General features: G+C 43.5%; 6 protein-coding genes and 1 non-coding gene across 8 annotated transcripts in view; 3 read left to right on the forward strand and 4 right to left on the reverse strand.

The window, feature by feature from the left end:
• Window positions 1–7: 7 nt before the first annotated feature.
• On the reverse strand, window positions 8–1,629 carry LOC135342688 (DDB1- and CUL4-associated factor 10 homolog). The gene has a single exon (XM_064539495.1). It carries the CDS (start codon window positions 1,521–1,523, stop codon window positions 123–125), a length of 1,401 nt encoding a protein of 466 aa, XP_064395565.1. The 5' UTR covers window positions 1,524–1,629; the 3' UTR covers window positions 8–122.
• Window positions 1,584–7,116, forward strand: LOC135342653 (autophagy-related protein 16-like). The gene is made up of 17 exons (XM_064539446.1): window positions 1,584–1,770; window positions 1,902–2,016; window positions 2,385–2,555; window positions 2,762–2,942; window positions 3,205–3,275; window positions 3,589–3,802; window positions 4,188–4,293; window positions 4,498–4,568; window positions 4,626–4,697; window positions 4,953–5,018; window positions 5,103–5,157; window positions 5,400–5,514; window positions 5,866–5,927; window positions 5,989–6,073; window positions 6,258–6,305; window positions 6,402–6,497; window positions 6,894–7,116. Exons 1-17 carry the CDS (start codon window positions 1,620–1,622, stop codon window positions 6,982–6,984), a joined length of 1,770 nt encoding a protein of 589 aa, XP_064395516.1. The 5' UTR covers window positions 1,584–1,619; the 3' UTR covers window positions 6,985–7,116.
• Window positions 7,082–13,912, reverse strand: LOC135342582 (uncharacterized). Its single transcript, XM_064539344.1, has 9 exons — window positions 12,497–13,912; window positions 12,117–12,246; window positions 11,481–11,672; window positions 11,116–11,408; window positions 10,378–10,743; window positions 9,919–10,108; window positions 9,141–9,749; window positions 8,740–8,886; window positions 7,082–8,506 (listed from the first exon to the last, which is right to left on the reverse strand). The coding sequence occupies exons 1-9, from the start codon at window positions 13,816–13,818 to the stop codon at window positions 7,202–7,204; spliced, it is 4,554 nt and encodes a 1,517-aa protein (XP_064395414.1). The 5' UTR covers window positions 13,819–13,912; the 3' UTR covers window positions 7,082–7,201.
• Window positions 13,913–13,951: 39 nt separating this feature from the next.
• On the forward strand, window positions 13,952–16,196 carry LOC135342671 (26S proteasome non-ATPase regulatory subunit 5-like). The gene is made up of 2 exons (XM_064539472.1): window positions 13,952–14,782; window positions 15,256–16,196. Exons 1-2 carry the CDS (start codon window positions 13,978–13,980, stop codon window positions 15,960–15,962), a joined length of 1,512 nt encoding a protein of 503 aa, XP_064395542.1. The 5' UTR covers window positions 13,952–13,977; the 3' UTR covers window positions 15,963–16,196.
• The window catches only part of LOC135342788 (uncharacterized), a 6,717-nt gene continuing 1,943 nt past the window's right edge, over window positions 16,157–20,930 (reverse strand). The window contains exons 2-6 of the mRNA XM_064539650.1: window positions 17,327–17,434; window positions 17,133–17,229; window positions 16,948–17,073; window positions 16,608–16,718; window positions 16,157–16,366 (exon numbers count right to left, since the gene is read on the reverse strand). Of these exons, the coding sequence (XP_064395720.1) occupies window positions 16,270–16,366; window positions 16,608–16,718; window positions 16,948–17,073; window positions 17,133–17,229; window positions 17,327–17,417 (522 nt within the window). The 5' untranslated portion in view covers window positions 17,418–17,434 and the 3' untranslated portion in view covers window positions 16,157–16,269. The remainder of the gene's footprint in view (window positions 16,367–16,607; window positions 16,719–16,947; window positions 17,074–17,132; window positions 17,230–17,326; window positions 17,435–20,930) is intronic.
• LOC135342669 (U4/U6 small nuclear ribonucleoprotein Prp4-like) overlaps window positions 17,569–20,930 on the forward strand; it is a 6,061-nt gene continuing 2,699 nt past the window's right edge. For both annotated transcript variants that reach the window (XM_064539469.1, XM_064539470.1), the window contains exons 1-7: window positions 17,569–17,752; window positions 18,257–18,333; window positions 18,584–18,656; window positions 18,917–19,118; window positions 19,775–19,868; window positions 20,172–20,266; window positions 20,699–20,881. In XM_064539469.1, coding sequence (XP_064395539.1) covers window positions 17,569–17,752; window positions 18,257–18,333; window positions 18,584–18,656; window positions 18,917–19,118; window positions 19,775–19,868; window positions 20,172–20,266; window positions 20,699–20,881 — 908 coding nt within the window. The remainder of the gene's footprint in view (window positions 17,753–18,256; window positions 18,334–18,583; window positions 18,657–18,916; window positions 19,119–19,774; window positions 19,869–20,171; window positions 20,267–20,698; window positions 20,882–20,930) is intronic.
• Window positions 18,042–18,161, reverse strand: LOC135343431 (U11 spliceosomal RNA). The gene has a single exon (XR_010397173.1). It is a non-coding gene; the product is annotated as a U11 spliceosomal RNA (small nuclear RNA).

The raw sequence follows: 20,930 nt of genomic DNA on the forward strand, positions 1-20,930 counted from the left end.
ATGCAACAATCTATATCACACTGGTGCAGGAATTAAGTCATATTTCAAAACCGTGAGCAGTGCTGTAATGAATGACGTTATACAAATTAATTATAGAAACATGAACAATTGAATAACAACATTTAAATGCGTGGTTGATAAAAGTTTAAGTGTCCTTCTTTATCGCCTACAGTTAGGATCATGTCCGTAGCAGACAGTTTAGCGCATGACACTTGTCCGTCCACTTTGATAGTAGCCACTTCAGTCAGGCTCTTATGTAGCGTGGTGGCAGATCCAGACCCCATTAACATACTAGTGAAAGGCTCAGATCTTTTCTTGACACAAGTGAAGGGATCTTTCAGCTCATCACAAAACGCCAAAAGGCTCACATGTGATTTCCCGGGAGAGGAAAACAATCTTCCACAACTACTAAAAGAATATTTTTTGTCCATAAATCCGGATTTTTCTTCTGGTCTTGCATACATCAAAGTTTCCTCCATAACTTCAGATCCGAAACTGTTTATGGTTAGCCATGATTTATCAAACGAGGACTGCTGCTGCTGAAGGTTCACGCCACAAGACCATTCGGTTGATTTCAGTCCAAAAGTATGCGAAGCTCCGACTCTCATCATCAAGAAGCAGTGCTGTGGATGGAAATGAATGCCACGCACTTTGTTGACCACCCCCTGTCCCGGTGGTGTGTACTCATCAGAGGCTAATACTCGAATCCTGTTTTTCTTCGAGAGAGAACAGTTTGGATTAAACCAAGCCAACTGCATCACAAGTCCTTCATCCAGGCGCATAACTTTCATGGTTTTACACAGTCGCATGACGTCCAAGTTGTAGACAACGTATATGGTCCCTTGTAAGTTGACAACGGTCAACCATTCGTTGTTGGGGCTCACACTAAAATGGCTCAGGCTTGGGCAGTTCATTAGGACGCCTCTATACTGTTCGTTTTCGTCATTGTCCGCAATAAGAGCTTCGTTTGCAGATTGAAAGGATGGGAGGTGCCAATATCGAATATTGTTGTCTATTGAAGATGACAGTAGTATCCCTCCGCCATGTTTATTGTACATGAGTTCTCGGACACATGAACTATGACCTTGGAGAACGTTGACAGCTGCGGTTGATTTTCTAATGTCCCAAAGTGCAATTGTTGAATCTTCAGATCCGGAAACAAATTGGTTGTTTCCAACATAACATATACAGTTTACTGCCCCGTTGTGAGCTTGGTTTATTGAGCGTATTTCTTTGCCAGTGTTTGGGTTGAAGATGTGCACATTTCGATTGTTCGAGCCAGCGAATAAAAACTTGCCGTCAGTAGAATATGAGAGACACAGAATCGAACAGTTTTCTTCACGTTCACGTCTAGGACTGGCAATATCTACAACACTCATCCAACTTTGCCATAAAGATAATTTACTGTAGAGCATCTTTGAAAGGGTGAGGTCTAAAGTGGTAGAATACTTGTTGTCCGATCCATGGCCGATCCATCTGTGAGGAGTATCCCTACACACATTGTAGAGAGAATTGTACGCCATTGTAGCTGGAACAAAGCGTACATTTATAGACTTAGCAAATTTATAGTAGCTAGCTAGTAGCTAGCTAGTAGCTTAGCTAGCCGGCCAGACGATCAGATGACAGAGGGGGCGGGGCTGGAGGATTGGTTTTCTCTCCCTAGAAAAACAGAAGCTGTGAACATAATGGACTGGAAAGTGTGTATCCTGCAGGGGCTTCGTGTGAGGAATCAGAAAGAGTCTGTCCCTTTTCGAGACCTTGTGACATCATGTGAGTGTGTCCTTATCCAAGTAGACCACACTGTGTGTACAGTACATAGCTGTGACATACTTAATTATTATAATTATACAATACAGTATTAAACATGACACGTAAGGTTAGCTTTGGTATGCTCTCATTAGATGGCAATCTTCAAGACCAAGTGGCCTCTTCCAAGAGAGAGACAACTCGACTGGAATTCCAGAACAATGAGCTAGAGAAGCAGATGATGGCGTTGGAGAGAGGAGGGGAGAGCAGGTGTGGGGTGTGGGGGGAACGTAATGTATACCCCATACATGTGTATTGCACTGGGGAGAGCAGGTGTGGGGTGTGGGGGGAACGTAATGTATACCCCATACATGTGTATTGCACTGGGGAGAGCAGGTGTGGGGTGTGGGGGGAACGTAATGTATACCCCATACATGTGTATTGCACTGGGGAGACCAGGTGTGGGGTGTGGGGGGAACGTAATATATACCCCATACATTATGTACTGGACTATAATTAGGAGGGGCTTTGAGACAATGTAATGATCTTTTGTAAATGTACCTTCAATGGTGAAAATAATTATTTATTTGTGAGCGAGGCAGTGAGTTTAATGGATGTGTGTTTACATCTCCACGCAGTGGTCCTAAAATAAGTGAGACTCTGTTGACCAAGAGCAAACAACGTGTGGAGGAGCTGCAGACTAAACTGGTGGCCAAGACGGAAGAGCTCATGGAGGCACAGAAGACCTGGATGGAAGTGAGAGAGGCACTCAGGAAGACAGAGGACGAGGTTCAGAGGAAGGAGAGGAGGTTGGTTGCATGGGCCTTGTGTTTGTGGAGGAGTACTGATGTGTGGGTGTGGTCATACGCACTCTAGGACAGACTGTACACTATATTGCAGTCACTCTTGGGGTAAACTAACAGTGGCTGTAATAAAGCTCCTGTAGGTGGCCTATTTGAAGAGTGCTCAATTTTGACTCTGTTCAATTTGACTATTGACCTCTTCTGCTGTTTAGGGTATCTGACCTGCAAGACACTCAGCGCAAACTGGAGGAGGACAGTGAACATCTCAAGAAGCTGCTTAAAAGCTCTGAGAAGATGAACAAAGACATGATAGACGAACACGATGCTCTCAACACAGCTTTCAACGCACTCCAGAAGAAACTCAAGGGCACAGAGGCTGAGAACGACACCCTGGTGAGACCCCACCCCTCCCCCCATACATGCACACTTGTATTATACTAGGCTCCCAGTACTTAGATTAAATCTGCATGAGCACACAATCACATCGTGTGTTTGCCCAAGGCACACTTATAAAAAGCTCCACATATGTAGCTGAATATTTTGGCAAGGAGAGTGTACTAATAAATACACCCCCACACACACACCCACACACACACACACACACACACACACACACACACACACACACACACACCACACACACACACACTCACAGAGGACCAAGCTCATGTCTATTAAAGCAAAAGATGCTGACAGACTCAACGAAGAAAATGAATCTTTCAGAGAGTAAGTTATGGAAATCTGTTGACAATTAGTGTAATCCCAGAGTTACATAACATTAACAAACTGTCAGTGTGCGTCGATGTTCTTAAAGACACACCGCTCACACAAGCAGTGGTGATAATTATGTTGAGGAAATATTTATTATGAGCCTCATAGTCGCCATGCTAACAGTTATGTAACTGCACACATTTTACGCCAGTCTGTAACACACACACACACACACACACACACACACACACACACACACACATACACTCCACACACACACACACACACACACACACACATACACTCCACACACACACACACTCTCTAGGAAGCGTAAGAAAGCTCTCGAGGACGAGATAGCTCAAGCTGCCCAGGAGAAGCCGAGTCCACTCCACCAGGGCGGGGCAGGGGGAGGGTCTGAGAGGAGGCGTCATAGCAGCAAGGACGAGAGGAAGACTCGTAAAGAGAGCTCTGATTCTAGGTCCTGTGACCTGGCCCCGCCCGGTCCTTCCATCCACCCGACCACCAAGCTGCACACTGTGGTGAGTTATAGCTAGTACCGTATTACTAATGTTTTGCGAGCATCAAACATAATTATGCGAACTTTGCGAGAGTTTATCAATTCCCAACAATAAAATCGCAAAACCTAGTAATTACACACATTCCTTGTGCCAGAATCAGATAGCAAAGGGTCAACTTTTCTGCTGATTTGGCTCATTTGCAAAGGTTTTTCACCAGCAAAATATTCTAGTAATACGGTATATAGTGAAGGCAGTTGCAGTCATTGCACTATATACATAATGTGCTAGCGCTTTGGTGGGAGGCTATTAACATGTACTGTATGTTGAACAGAAACGTTGTGCAAACAGATGATAATTCACATTACGCATGGTCGTGTAACTATGTTGTCATCCTTGTGTTGTACAGGACGCTCACGATCAAGAGGTGAGTGCGTTGTGCTTCAGTGGAGACGGTAACTACATGGCAACAGGAGGAGCTGATAAAATGGTCAAGGTCTGGACAGTGTCACATGGTAAGTATGTACATTCATACAATGTGTTCATTGTCTTTTTATCAACATTAAGAGCTGAAATTAGACAACCGCTTTTAGAGCTAAAAAGTAGCTAAACTGAAATGTTACGTTGTACACTACATGTAGAATAATTATTGTCTATGTTATAACTTTGAAGAACGCGATATTCATCTAGATTATTCTGAAACAAAATGTTTATTTCAGACAAAGTGGAGGCCAAGTACACTCTTCAAGGCTGCGGTGCCAGTGTTATGTCTGTACAGTTTGACCAACATGTGAGTCCCTCCCTCGTCACTCTATTAGTATAGTGGTCATGTGATTATCACATGCAGTCGAGGATGGTGCTTGCCGGGACCAACGACTATGCTGCCAGGATCTGGAGTCTGTCTAGTCAGCAACCAAAAGTGAGGAATAAGCTTTTTGTATACGGTTATTGTTTCATAATGTTTGGGAATAAACCTATCCAATCAACTCCAGATCAGAACTCAGCACACAAATATTTGGCTCTTTTATGGTAGTAGTAAACTAGGCCTAGATGGTGGGTCTAGTGGCGGTTTTCTTGCGTCTAGAGGTGGTTAGTACCAACCACCACCATATCGGCACTTCCCTGTACTTATACACACTGATATATGCTTCATATCTTTTCACTCTCTCTTCAGAGCATTTTGACTGGGCACTCTAATAAAGTGATGGCTGCCAAGTTTTTGGAAGACAATTCCAAAGTGGTACGTACTTTAGCCCCTCCCCCTTCTCCTGCCGCCCACACACACTGCCCCCACACATCACACACACGTTTTGTTCGTATGCAGGTAACTGGTAGCCATGATCGTACACTCAAGATCTGGGACCTCCAGCACAAAACATGTCAGTTAATTATGTAGATCAGAGATTCCTCTAGGTGTAAGAATAATTATACTTTAGTACGTAGCATATACAGTGCAGTATGCTTTAATTGTAAACAGTCGTGTATGTATATTGTGCGTAGTGTTTTAAAACAATCAGAGCAGGCAAATACTAAACCACAACCTACTCTTGATTAATCAGTACTGTACATTAATTACGCATATGTACGTTTGTTTCCAACAAGCCCTTCCCACTTCCTCCAGGCACTAAGACACTGTTTGCCGGGTCTAGCTGTAACGACGTGGTCACAGGACGAGGGATGGGGACCACCATGATCAGCGGACATTTCGACAAAAGGATCAGATTCTGGGATCTTAGGTGAGGAGATATATTCCGTACCAGCTTCACCAACCCCAGATACCCTGTGTAGAGTATGCATGACGGTATGTAGTTGTACATTATTTAACTTGAGTTAAGAATATCCAATTTTATAAGAAAAGTTACATTCAGTATAATTATAGCTGTTAAAGAAGTCTATACAAGGTACGTATGTTTAGACTTGCTTTTTGGGCAAATTAATCCATCAATTTGAATCAACATTGCGAACTTAGTAAAAGGCAGATTTGGGGTGAAAAAATTGTACTTATGATACAGCTCCTCTACACTTTGGAATAATCACACTTTATATTTTAGTGTGTACAATGATTGATTGGTATTTGCTGTTTCCAGGACAACTACAGCTAACGAGATTGCTCTACAGGGCAAGGTGACCTCATTGGACCACTTCCCTGGTATGTAAGCTGTCATCACATGACTTACTCTGTGATATCACATGACTTGTTACCCATGCAGAGCGTCACCTTCTCTTGTGCTGTTCCCGTGACGATACGCTCCGTTTAATTGATCTCAGACAGAACTCCATTTCAGCCACATTCAGGTCAGAGAAGATGGACACTTGTACACTCGTAATTAATGGAACAGTTTTCAACCCTCCATTAAAAATTGAAATTTTTGTAGCCAATTCTAATTGGTATTACTTTTGTGCATAATAGGAAATTATGAAGCAGCAATTTCATATAAATGCATTAATTTACGTATTTGCTCCTCGATCTGTTTTACAGTGCCAATGGTTTCCATGTGAGCGTGGACTGGACTAGAGCTTGCTTCAGGTGAGTATGCAGACATTTACACACAGTACAGTACTGCCTTTATCCCCCCCCCCTCTCCACACACGCACGCACACACACACACACACACACACACAGTCCCGACGGACAGTACGTGGCAGCTGGGTCTTCTGACGGCACTCTCTTTGTCTGGGAGGTCCTTACCAAAGCTGTCAAGGCACACAAGGAACACAGGTGAGAACATACGTACATTTAATGACAGCGGAACCCTTATATGTAACAAACACTTTAGGGAATACAGTTTGGCTACTATACAGAGGTGGCCTTTTGTTAGAGGTTAGTACAAACTGTTCATTTGGGACCTGAGTGCCTGCATAGCCCGTATATCAATTCTTCAGGGGAGGCCATTAAGAGGAGGTTGCAGTACATATGTACGTACAATGTGTACCTACATGTGTACTCTATACCAAGTACATAGTATTCAAACATTGAGATCCATGATGTGCCTTTACCTCCCCCACCACACACCCACCCACACCCATCCATACACACACCCACCCACACCCATCCACACACACACACACACACACACACACACACACACACACACACACACACACACACACACAGCAAGGACGTGGTAGTTTGCTCGTGGCACCCTCAAGGTCACCTCTTTGCCTCAGGGGACAGGAACAAGAAGGTCATCATCTGGAAGCGATAACTTGAACCCCGCTTAGTTAGAATGTTTGGACAGAATGGTTGTGTTTTGTGTGTGTATAAATGCGGAGTTTATTTTTGAGTTTGTAAAATTATAAACATTTTGATGGGTAAAAAAAAATCTTTGCAAATTGGATTTTGCTTGCGAGCAATAATATATGCAGATACAGGGGAAAGTGTATAATATATACACACAATATAATTATCAATATCTATAATCATCAGTTTATTCTGGTTTCTGGTGCAGTGTATGAGGTAGCTGCCACTCCAGACTCGTTGTACACCATCCCGTTCTCAGGGGTCACAAAGGTCACACCCACCACCCCCGGCATAGCCTCAAGAGTATCATCCAGTTTAGCAGTACTCTGCCTCTTTTTAATACTGGTTCTCCATCGCCTTGTTTTCTCAAAACTGTCTCTCAATCGAGAATTACGAGCGGACGAATTCATCGATATGGTTTGGCTGCTATAGAAACTGTCTAGCAACGGTTCTCTATACGTTGTAGCGTCTATTGTGTTCTGTTTAGGCATGAGAGTGGAGAGATTTGATTGGCTGGATTCCTCCAATTCTTGTTCATCTCTCAGTGACCTTTTGGGCATACGCAGTTCTTGTATGAAGTTCTTAAGACTTAAAAATATCGAAATAAACCATTCCTCAATTGAGAGGTCGAAAAATTGCAGCACAACCTCCAAAACGATCAGAATTAGACCGATAAAAACAGTATTGACAACAGCTGTCATAGAAATGGCTCGGCTAATATCGACGAGCAAGTAGAGAGCTGGTTGCGAAATTAAACCGACAAACAATAGAACCCACCCGATAATAAATCCGAAATAATTATCGAGAGCTTTCTTGTACGGCCACGTTAGAACGTAGAACACTTGAATCAAACCCAGAGACAAGAATAGTCCGAAATGCCTCCAGGTGTAATCTTGAATAAAGACTCCAACTAGTACTAGTAGCAGCCTCCTAGCGATGCTGACCACCACCCACCATCGACGTGTGTCTTTATACGAGGCACAGTAGATGTCCGTCAATGGCTTGAGCCTCGAGTGCCACATACCGAGGTACACGTACAACGGTAGAGGAAGAACGAATAGACCTACTAAAACAGATGCTAAAATTCCAACGGGAAGATGTGAGCCGGAGAAGCATTTAACCGAAGCGTCATGTGATAGTAGGTATTCAGAAGCACTACCCTCTGCTGAGCTGATGAAGCGGCAATTGAGTAACTCGAAGGAAGTCGTACCGATATTAAAATAAGAGATCAAGAATAGCAACCACAGACCTTGAAGAAACGAATGCTTGCCAAAAAATCGAGACAATCTTGTGTACTTGGTGAGTATGAGAATAATGCAGAGTAAGAGGAGGATATAGACTGGGGTCACGTATTGGAGGAGGAGGCGGCCGAATGCTGTGAGATCAGAGGATATGCACTGGTTGAATGTGAAGTCTGGGTTGAAGAAGGGCAACCAGTAGGTGTAGATTGAGTAGTCCGTGCGCCCAGAGAGGAGGATCAGTACAGACTGCAGGGGAAGAGAGGAGTAATTATATTACAGACAGAAGCATCCATAGTCAGGCCAGTATACATGTACAAACAAATACCATGCATGCATGGTGGATGCATGGTATGTCAATACATCGCTATACGAACCTCAGTCCCCTTTTAGTACAGCATTATTGAAGCGAACAAATTACACACAATGTACAAAATATGCTACTCTAAAATGAATGTCTGCCGAGATGTTTGCCCATGCACCTGTATAAAGAAGAGTGTTGAGTCTATGGTTGGAGAGAGTCCCAGCTTGAAGCCAATGGCCAGTAGTACCAGCACCAGGCCTCCTATGAGAGTAGTGAACAGAGCTATCACTCCCTGCCACACCTTGTCACGGCAGTCGTAGCATGTCTGCATCAGAGGGGGAGAGGATGCATGGGGCAGATAAAAATTAGTCCATACGTATTCTACATAAATTATTCAATACAGTGGAACCCATTTTAGGCCAACTGGGATATACAGGCCATGCAAGCAACCAGGCCCAAAATTAACGGTTTGTGTACAAATTTCACAGGTTCCTAAAAATTAAGGAGTTTAACTATTCCACTTGGTACTGCATATAGCTATATCATCTACAGACAATGTGTGCATTGCAATTAACTCACTGTAGTATAAATGGTGACGGCAAACCCTGGCTTGCACTGACCACAGAGCACCCCCTCTCGGTTATCAATGCACGGGTAGTCCACATCTGACAGGAACCACACAGAATCGGCATCGCCACGGCAATAACCACGAGTGCATATATCCACAGTAAATTCTCCTGTAGATGGTCGGTACTCCACTAGTTCTGACACATTTCTCGTATTAAAACAAATGACAGGAGCATCCCCTCCTGGAGTAGCCCCATTCTGGTAGGGGACCACGTCCACCGGGTCAAATCCAGCACTAATCCCATTGGCCGCGTCAATTTTCCGGCTTTCACGAACCCAAATTGTGTAATTGCTATCGTCGATGGGTGTGGGGTCAATTGGAGGTTCTGGACACGGCTCAATAAGTGATGGGGAGGGGTCTGTTTCCATGGGAATGTAGCCAGCCCAATAGAGACTGCTGAGCTCGACAGTGTAGCCTTGTATGCAGGTGGTATCGTCAAGGAAGTTACTTCTGTAGCGTTGCTCTACGATATCGTTGAGGGTGAAGCATTGACAAGCAAGTGGTTGGTCGAATGGTATCCTCTGTGTCACGCTGAAGTTGGTCAGTATCAACTCGTTCACCTAAAAGAGAGATTATTATTGAGAAGACCTATACTCTAGTGTACACACATTTTTCGCTATATAATTATGTACCTAACAGTTGAAGTACATCATACTGGCATTAGTAACTCCGTACGTCTTTATCAGACTCGCAATAAAAACCATAGCTCCAATAATATTGAGAACCCACCTCCTCTAGAGTGAGGGCTCCGGGAGGTGTGAAGTAGCCGAGGGGACATTGGGAGAGCTGGAAGGGGATGACTAGCTGCACTGTCCCCCCTAACACCTGCGAGTCTGCCATCACTCGTAGCTTGCCAGCTGTCCCCGGCAGACCCACGATCGCCAGACCGGAGAGGGCGCGGTTAGGAGTGAAGTACACTCTGCACAAGAAGAAGATATGCAGTATATTAATTCATAGTAATATTATTTTTTAGCTGAGAGAAATGAATTCAATTTTATGAGCTGAGTCAGTGTGTGTGTGTGTACTAAAACACCAATAGCAACAAATGTACATATATAGCTGGCTATCTTTGTGGGCCAACAATTTGCAATTGTTGAAGAAAATTAAATTTCTGTTAGGAGGTTACTATTGTAATGCAAATGTGTATGAAGGATGCAATCTACAAACTGAGGGAAATAATCGCTATACCTGTCGTTGTAGGCGTATTGTATCCCATTCAGCTGCAGTAGTACGCCAGGAGACGAGTCCACTTCGTGAAGCACATCCAGGAAGATGGTTGATGACACATAATTCAACAGCTGATCTGCCAGCTGTATCGTCATGTCAAATTCCTCCCCTGGGGCTGGACTCAGAACTAGATTACTCGGGTTGGTCTCCTCGCATTTAGAACGGGAAAAACCCGGTTCCAATGTCCATGTTGCTTCGACGCTCGCCCACGGTGTGTATAGTTTGTTGAGTGGTGGGCGGAGTCCAGTGCCGGGGGTATATATGGACCCAAGGTCGTATGAGAACAGAGATTTAAGGCCACATTGGAGATCAGGCTGATAGAAAAAGCTGAACGAAAGGGTACAATGAATTTTAAAATTGTTGCATATTATGATGATTATGACTATTTGTCGGCATTGATATTATATTTGTGATTGCCTAGCTAGCTATACAGCAATAATAATGGAAGGGATAGAGTGAGTAAGAAAGGAGAAACTGTACTGGAAAATTTGGCGGGTACGTATCATCTTTGGTGAATGGGCCGTTTGAACCAACTTGGCGTTTTTTTATTTGGCGTCTCAGGCACGGCTACTACAGCAATGACGTTGTGTCCACTAATTAATTTGGTGATCTTCAGTAAAATTCACCAAATTTTCAGTTATTCGGTAAACAAAGGGCACATGGATAGTTAACATCATAGCAATAATAGAATCAACTCACGTTTCATTGAGTAGGCTATGCGAGCAGTTGGGGAGGAGGTAGGTTGTGTTGGCAACTGTCTTGTAGCACTTAGTGGAGGCTCCGTAAAAGAACAGGTTGCTAGGGCCGGTTGAGGTGTTGTCAAGGATACTCTGATCTTCGTAACCAACTGTTCCGTCTGAGTTAACGAGGAGGTAGTTGGCCGTGATCGTGGGTACAAAGTTCGCGAGGACGCACCCCCTGAGGGAATATGAGTGGATGGACTGACCCTGGCTGACCGCTCTGTTGCCAACAAATGTGAATCGTCGAGGTACCTACGTTAAGAAGTAGTACAGAATATATATAGCTGCTAAGCAACTGCATGTTGCCATGGTATCAGTGTATACCTGATCTGGAGTTGATTGGATAGGCTCATTCCCAAACATTATGAAACAAGCTCCAAACAGTCCCTGAGCGAGAGTGTGGTTGTACTCCACCGCCAGTCTAGCAGTGCTGGCTCTATCGGCGTAGATAGCTCCTCCAGCAAACACAGCTTTGTTGTGAGCAAACACTCCGCTGGTCATTCTTGAGAAGTCAACCTAAAGGAGGATCGGAGGGGGAAATTAACAGTATAATACGTTGATTTAATCCAAATCCTAACTCAAGTTCTGAGCAGTAAAAGTTACCTCCTGAAAACAGGCTAATTTCGGAGAAAACACATTAAAATAAATTTGCTAACATGTTCAAGCTTGTATATTCATGCCTCGGGGAAATTGCACATGTGATGCAACATTCTCCAATCTAACACAATGAATATTGCTACTAGGCAGCTGAGGCAACAAATGAGGTAGTGAATATTGTTAGTATCGCAGAAGGTCACACACTTTAGCATCACATGAGGCTCTAGATCTAGACATAACCAATCATTATTACTACTGCAAGTGTATACATTACATTCCCCATACCCACTTACACCCATACCCTCACCACATACCCCAGGTCTCCACTCATACCCTCACCACATACCCCAGGTCTCCACTCACCCTACTCCCTTGCAGTATACTGAGAGCTCCTCCAGTGTCAGCTTTGTTACCAGTGAAGTTAAAACGCCCACTGAAATAGCCCAAAGACAATCTCAGAGTCACTGCACTACCAGTGTTGTTCAAGAACTTACTGCAAAGACGAAAGTGTACGTATAAATGAATAGCAATTAGCGATAAAAATTGTGTAATGCTACTGATAAAGTTATCACATGCAGTCTTTATTAGGAGTACCTATTCTGTCAGCTGACAATGGTGTATGCAAACAATGACTATTAATGAGGTGGAAAACTTACAAGATAATAATTTAATTGATACGTACACTGTGCCAAAGTGTAAAGCTACAAAGTAAACGACATGCTTATTTTGCATGCAGAACGTACCTCTCTCCATCCACATACAGTTCCATTCTGAGCAGATTGAGCACTCCCTCTTTAAGGTCCGCCCTGTTTTCCGTGAAGGAACAGTCGCTGATATTAGCAGTGATGAGCGGGGGAGAGACAGGATCAAACAATCCACGCTGCGAGAACCAGACCGGGTTATTCAACAAAAACAGAGCAGCTCCGACTATTGCAGTGTTACGTCTAAACACACTCCGATTTATTTGTAAGAAATTACTCGCATCACTGCCCAGGAATACGACAAACAAACCACCACCTTCGAATGCAGCTTCATTGTCCTCAAAGATGCAATCATCGATGGAAAGACGACCAAACTGGGGACCGGAGAAAAAATATGAAGCCACGCCCCCTCCATATCGGACACGGTTGCGGCTGAACTTTGACCGTGTTATCGAGACTGTATTTGTATCGGAGCCGGTGTCAAAATCAATCAGGACAGCGCTTCCAGCCATACTGATGGTGTTGGTGACTGTGATATTATCAATGGATACTCTGTTATTAGCAGAGTCTTGCAGGAACCGAACACGCAGGGCAGTACCTGTTGAGCGAGTTGACGCATAATTATCGTCTGATCCACTTCCGGACGTGAGTGAGGTGAAGTCAGAGTCTGTTATTGACAGCTGCAACGGTTGGGGCTCTCCAATACATTGTGGATTGAATTCACGACCGTGGACAACACTCAAACCAATTACAACGTTATCTGATCGAGATGCAAGTTCTGGATCGCCTACGAATGTTGACCGTGTGACAGAAATGTCCCCTGAACATTGAATCATTTCGACGCCACGTGTGTTGGCCGTTTCCACAGAGAAAGCGCAATCAGTGACTGTTATACCTCTTGAGTTGCAAAAATGGAGTGTGGATCGGCCAATAAAGGCTGCCCCAAAAACAATATTGGAAATTGTTATACCAGTGCAACTCGTGAAACTAAAGAGACCACTTATTCCTCCAATCCTAGTTGTCACGAAGACACTCCCCTTCGGGCCGAGACCGATAGCACTCAGATTATCCCAATTAGTCAGGCATACTGGATCCATGTTGTGCGTGCCCTCGAGAAAATATAACGTAGTCGATGATCTACCATCTTCGTCTCCATTGGATATTCTGCATGAGCTTGTACCATTTTCAAAAAGCTGGCTATCTTGGAGAATCACTGTGAGGCTGATGCAAGGTGTTGCAATGGACCTTCCACAGGTAGAGATATCAGCAGAGCCATTGCGGCTGCCAATGTACCAGACAACATCTTGAGCTGCAGATAGTTGATACCCGGCTATCAGCAGTAATGCATGTAGCACTAGTCGCATCTTGTTGTACTTAGCTTGTTGTACTTTCTTGTACTTCGCTTGTATTTAGCTTGTACTTGCTAAGCTATTGTTGTTACAAGGTCAAAAATATTACCACAGGAACTCATTTGGATAACCAACATCCGCATCCGGCCCATGCTGACGTGACTGGATGCAAGCATGGCTGGGCTGGAGGACATCTCAAGCTCACTTCAACAAGGAGAGAATGTCACTGTTGCTCTGAGGGACCTCAATATTCTCCTGGAGGCCAATGATACACCACTATATATTCAAACTGTGCTTGCTAGTGTGCCTCTAACACTTGTATTTGGCTACTTGCAATCAGGACCACCTGCGCAGATCGGACTGGCGTGTAATGTGCTAGAAAAGTTGCTATCGAAAATGCCGGCGACAGAGCTGGTGAAAATCTCCACTTACATCGAACTCGGTTTGCAATTCACGGATCCTGCGATTAAACGAGCGTGTCTTGTTGCCCTCGATGCTAACTGCAACAAAATCACCCCCACCATTACGGCCCCTACAATGTTTCATCTCATCACTCAAATATTAGGCGATGAGAGCCTGGAATGTGCTAAACTAGCCTCCAAAATCCTCCTACAATTTCTCTCTCATCCTGCGCAACTGCCGACCCCAGTTAAAGACGCACTCATGATCGATCTCTCTGGAATAATGCTGGTCAGCTCAACTGTTCGTTATAGAGTATACGAACTTGGTGTAATGGCTATAGTGAATGGAAACTCTGAATCTTTTGAGCTCATCTCTGCCAGTGGTTTGCTCACGGGGCTGTTGAAGGAGCTAGAGCACAACGACATCCTCGCTCAGTTAAACTGTGTTGAATTGTTGCTGGAGTTGTTGGAATGTCCGGAGGGGGTCTCATTTCTGGAAGGACAGGGAGTCATGGAGAAGCTGCACACTTTGTTGATAAAGGCACAGCAGGACCCGTTTGGTGAGGCCATCTTACCAGGCGAGTGCAAAACGTATTCTATTGTTTTAGAGTACCATCTTATGTACAGTCTATATGCTATGTTTGCGCAGAAATAATTTTGGTTTTATACGTTTCCCTATGCAATCACTCACTGCATATCATGCCCTTAGGCGGAGAAATTATTTAACGCTGGGTCCCTTCATTTTGAGAGTATACTAGAGTTGTCTGAAAGCTTAGAAGAAAAGCTCTTAGCATGGTTGCTCAAATCACAAATTTGGAACAAGCCATAACTTCTTATTTTCGGAAAAAGACCATGGTATTTTCTCAGAAACAGAAAGGCCTAAAAATAGACTTCTGATTTTAAGACACTATCTTAACGGCTCATTGTAAGCTTTAAGAAAATCATAAATTAGTATTGATTAGACCAACGAAACAAAAGTCAAATATGTTTTCTGTACAGACAAATTAAGATACAGTGTGTATGTATGTTATCTCTTCATTCCATCATGCAGGTCTAATCAAGTTCTTTGGTCATGTTGCCATGTCCAGTACAGATGTCCTCTCTCTGGTCCGAGGGTACCCTCACTTTCTCCCCCTTGTACTACAGGCCCTGCCCACCCCCCACGACTCCACTCTGTGGGGTATCGCTGTCGATACGTTTGCACTACTGGCGTCAAAGCCCAACAGTCGGGTAGTCCTTCTGGAGCAGTCTGCAAATACCAAAGAATGTATCAAAGCACTCGGGAGCTTCATTATAAACGGGCCGACAGAAGTACGCATTCGATCGCTTGAAGCTGTGTCTCAGATACTATCATGCCCTGAGCAAGTTGACTCTGAGGAGAGTGTTGGTTGGAAATGGTTCTCTATGTTAGGGCCGAAACTATTCTCTGCTTTAATGTCACTCGTTAAACAACCGTTCCCAGTAATTCGTCACAGTGCCCTGAAGGTCTTCCTAGCCATGGCCGATCATGAGTGGGGTCAGAAGATAATGAATTCTAATGGCGGCTTCCTCGAGTTCTTGTTAGACAGGAGTACGGAATCAGACAAGTTAGGACGAGAGTTGAAGTACGAGATTGTGTGTGTAATGGCTGCCTCGTCGTGTGCTGAGAGTGTGTGGGGAAATGTGGATCTCTTGAAACTAAAGAAATACGAAAAAGAAGGAGCATTTTATGCACTAGCACAATCAGAGGTCATCGTAGCCACTGATGGATCAGCCTAATTTGAATTTAACTGACATTGTTCGTTTGTACATGCATGCTATACTTGTTAACACAATGTCTTCTATCAAGAGTAGTCTTGCTTCTATATAATTATGTATAGCCATTTTATTATGACAGCTAGTATTCGTGTGTTATCACACAGAGCAGACACTCTTTATGTGTGATTGTAATACTAAAAGTGTCATTTGATTCATTCTTGACAGTGACAATTAACTGTACTATTGATAAAGTTGTAGTTTGCAAATGGTATACAGAATGGCCGCGTGGATTAAAGACAATAATGAATAAATTAATATATACAATTAGCTATGACGACGAGGCCTCCCCCTCTTCTACTTTAGTACTAACTTCTGAAAATTTCACTCTTCTGTTTCTCTCTGCCAAAACTTCCGAGTGATCTCCCCTGTAGTGTGTGTGTGTGTGGTGTGTGGGTGTTGTGTGTGTGTGAGAAGTGTACAGTTTATACACAGTAGGTACAGAGACGCAAAATAACATAGCGTATAATCATAATTAGGCACGCAAAATTCTTAATTACAACAATAGGTTAGGTACCCTTAATATTTTAAATTGCCTAAATCATATCACATATCACACAAAATAAACAGTAGTTAGTGAGGGCCCTAACAAACCCAGTGCTAACTTACTTTGTTCCTATGACAAGCATGAAGTTGATCATCCCTGCAGCAAACATAACGCCCAATCCAATGATAGTAGAGATGGACATGCACCACAGCATCAGAGGAATGAGCGCAAACCTGAGAGAGAGGAGACAGATACACAATACATGTAGTGCAAGATTGGTCTTCCCTACAAATATTTCGATTTCTTTCTACAAAATAATATACAGGAGCAATCATCTTTTAGATCTTTTAGGGCCAATATTTCAACAGCTTACAAAGGAGAATGCATTTTAAAAAGAAAACTACGTCTTAGAGGGAGGGGAGAGTGTATATTTGTGATGGACCCAACTCCATTGTAGCTCACAATATGTAGAGTGCCGATCTCATCCAGTGTTTCAGATATTTGTTGATAGCCAGCAGAAATTCCAGTCTCGGTACTATGTTACCTAGGAACGTGGCTTCAAGGAAAAACACCACTACAGCGGCTACACTGTAGAGGAAGTAACAACACATTCATCTTATTATAGCTATGCTAGCATTGTTACTCACATCATGATTAGGCCGACTGCCAAGCAACGAGTGTAGCTAGTCCCTGGGGCAATGGAGGGTCCGGGTATGAGAGCTCCAAATCCACAAAGGAGGTACACTGAGTAGGAAATGAAGATGATATAGTCACGGTTTTGGTGTGCATGGAGCAGCAACAGTACTTGTTCGACTTAGAGAGTTAGTACATACAAACTTACACATAGCCGCAAATATTCCACACAAGCGGGAACAGAATATGCACACTTTTCCATAGTTTTTCTCTTCATGAAGTTCACCACTTTCAGCCATCTTTAGTTACTACAGTGCTAGAGTATAAGTTTCTTGTGTATCACCTTGTTCACCAATAAAAGATTATAAAGTGCTGAACATTATCGACAATAGATCTAAGGTCAATTTCTATTTGATGCCCACCGCGCTCTTTTCCAGTTAGAGTGCAGCAATGGAGGAGCCACCAGCAAAGAAAGTCCGGGTCCATTTCGGGAGCCTGGAAGAGCAAGAGAAGAAGCGACTAGCCGAAGAAGCTGTTACAAAAAGCGAAGAATCTGATGCAACCAATAAAATAATTTCAGCAGCCGTACGGGCTGGAATTGAGGCTGGCAATATCAATATCGACATTGCAGAAGGTGAGAACCTTGTAGTAACGTCGTTGAGACTAGCTACTCTAATTGCAGCCCATGCACTCACTTTACATTCATTTTTATAAGGGGTAGAGAAAAATTCCTGTTGCATGTGGGTTTGAACTATGGACCTCCCACGCTGTTTGTCAATACCTTCACCATTAGTCCAATCGAAACCTGTACACATGTTCGTCCAATTATAAATGCTGATGAAGCTTAGTGGATGTATTTCTCACTATAAAACTTGTGGAGCAGATAGTATGGAATGTGTTATTGTCATTAGTTGTTTGCATGTGTGAGCGTCCTTCCAGTGGAAATTAGACAGCTCACGGTTTCAAAAATTATGCTTCCGAAATCTCTTGATTGTGATTCCGCAGAGGAGGACCCTGTGCCATTAATAGCAAAAGCCCTTTTGTAATGAAACTGCTCTGTATGCCAGCTTTTATAGCAAGTCCTCTTGTCATGTATTTGTGGTATTGAGCTATGAATATCGTCACTTTGATATCACAGATGAAGCCATGGAAGTGGCCACCATGCCTGACACTCGGCATCACGAGTTGATCGCTGAGTTTGAGCGAAGGAAGCAGGTATCACTATTACTGTCTAGTTAGATAATTATATGGAATACCTGAATTCAAATGAAATGCTCCAACCTTATTGCGTTGTTATGCGTGGTATAATTATAGCTCTTATAATAATATCTCACTGCAACTGTGAAAATGTTCACCACAATACTAATTGTTATTGTCAATCAACCTGCAATGAAGCGCTCAATTGTATTGCATTGTAATAGTTGCCATGGTGGCTGTCACTCACTGTCATCGTTTCCTCTCACAGGTGAAGACTATCGTGGTGCCTACAGACGATGCCAAGGTCAAGGCCATTCTACGAGAGTACAGAGAGCCTATCTGTAAGTACAACACATACCGTGTAACTCGAAAATTTGGCGGGTATTATAATTATTTGGCGAATGAGCCATTTGAATCGACACAACGTTTTAATCTGGTGTTTCAGGCGTGGCTACTACAGCAATGACGTTGTGTCCACTGGAAAATCGACGGTTTTATTTGGCGATTTTCAGTAAAATTCGGCAAATTTAAACACCCACCAACTGTTATAGTTATACAGTATATATGTACGTAAATAACTGATGCATTTCCATGCCAACAGGTTTATTTGGCGAGGGCCCAGCGAACAGACGACTCCGACTGAGAGCCCTGCTCAGTGAGCACGGTGAAGGGGGTGTGATCAGAGAAGAGCCTCCCCCGCAACCCTCCGCCCCCGAACCAGGCTCCAACAAGGTGTGGTATCACGAGGGACCAGCAGAGCTGATGGCTGCACGATACGCTGTGGCTGAATACTCAGTGGCAAGGTGTGTGCTATTACCCTCATAACAACGTATCATAATTATAACTAATTTCATGCAATCTCATCTCCTTGGAGTAAACCTCTTGATCTAGAGGAGGTCTGACAGAGAGGCGTGATGCAGCTCAAGCCATTAGCCTCTGATTACACTCAGCAATAATTGACGGCATAGGCGTAGTATAGTATGGGCGGATAATTAGTGTTCAATAAAAGACAAATTACTAGAATTGCACCGCACCTGTCGTACATCCTCTACTCTTGATCTAGATGATACATGTGCGTCCAATTAAGTTTACATACAATTGAATGCATGCTAACTGCCAGGCATCCAAGCCAACAAAAGCCACTTCTCTACACTATTGTCCAATTAAGTTTGCATACAATTGAATCCCTTTACTGCATGATAACGGCCAGGTCCCAAATAACCTAACCTCCAACAAAAGCCACTTCTCTACACTATATAGTCAAAACGAAATTTATGAGTGTTCCACTGTAACATACCCACACACACATACATGCCCACACACACACACATACGTCCACCCACACACACCCACACACACACACACACACACACACACTACACACACACACACACACACTACACACACACACACACACACACATATAGCATATACAGTACATTACACACACTGGGTACAGGGCTGAGCAGAGACTGAAAGCTGCTCGAGCTGAAGCTATAAAGCCAGGTCCAGAGAAGGCTGCCAAGAAAATGGAGCTGCACAAAGGACTTCGAGTGAGGCCATAATTATACAGACTGTTTGTTTAGGGTTAAGATTTAGGCTTTATTTATACTTTTAATAATAATTATCTCAGAATGGTAATTTTGGTGGCGGTTTTACTGTAGTTCTTACGGCACTGCCAGTGTTAGTTGTCGGTTGTGGAGCAAATTCTTACACATTAATGGTATCTCTGCATATCTTCCTTTTGACAATTTAACAGTATCCGTTCTGTTTACAAATTTGTCTCACACAAATCACTCTAACACATTCCGTAAAATTAAATGCATACGTACTGTGTTCATGACAATCTCCCATAGAAATTGGCCAACTCTTGCAGTCAGATTGGAGATGACCGACCTATTTCTTATTGTAACTTCTCACCGAACTCAAAACTACTGGCCACAGCTTCATGGTACAGAGATGTATAGTCCTCATGGTACAGAGATGTATATATTCATGGTACAGAGATGTATAGTCCTTCATGGTACAGAGATGTATAGTCCTCATGGTACAGAGATGTATAGTCCTCATGGTACAGAGATGTATAGTCCTTCATGGTACAGATCTAATACCTCCTCTCTTTATCCATGGTGTGAGATCAACCGCTTGTATGTACACATGCATACTAACGCAGACTCAGTGATTGGTGGCTTTTGCAACCCTCAATCTCACAAATTTGCCTATTTTATAGCCTAAGAGGTGGTTATTTTGTCTAGGTGGTTGAGTACCAGTGTTGGCACGTCCCTGCAGACTGAATTGTACAGGGGAATGTATAAATGTATTTCTGTACAAGTAACTACAGTCATAATTATTTCTATTACTGTCACTATTTTGATGGCTGCAGGAGTGGTCTCTGTAAGCTGTGGTCTGTACCGGACTGTGAGCTGGTCCGTGTGTTGAGGGGGCATCAGGAACGAGCAGGGGCTATTGTATTTCACCCCCAGGCCACCATCTCCCTACCCCCCACAGCTCTGGCAATGGCCTCCTGTGCAGCAGATGGATCTGTGTGTCTATGGAACTTGGAGAGGTTAGTTTTATCGTAAACACCATCACGAAGCTCAACACACAGTGTTTTA

This window comes from Halichondria panicea, chromosome 10 (assembly GCF_963675165.1).
Source record: "Halichondria panicea chromosome 10, odHalPani1.1, whole genome shotgun sequence".
Taxonomy (NCBI): domain Eukaryota; kingdom Metazoa; phylum Porifera; class Demospongiae; order Suberitida; family Halichondriidae; genus Halichondria; species Halichondria panicea.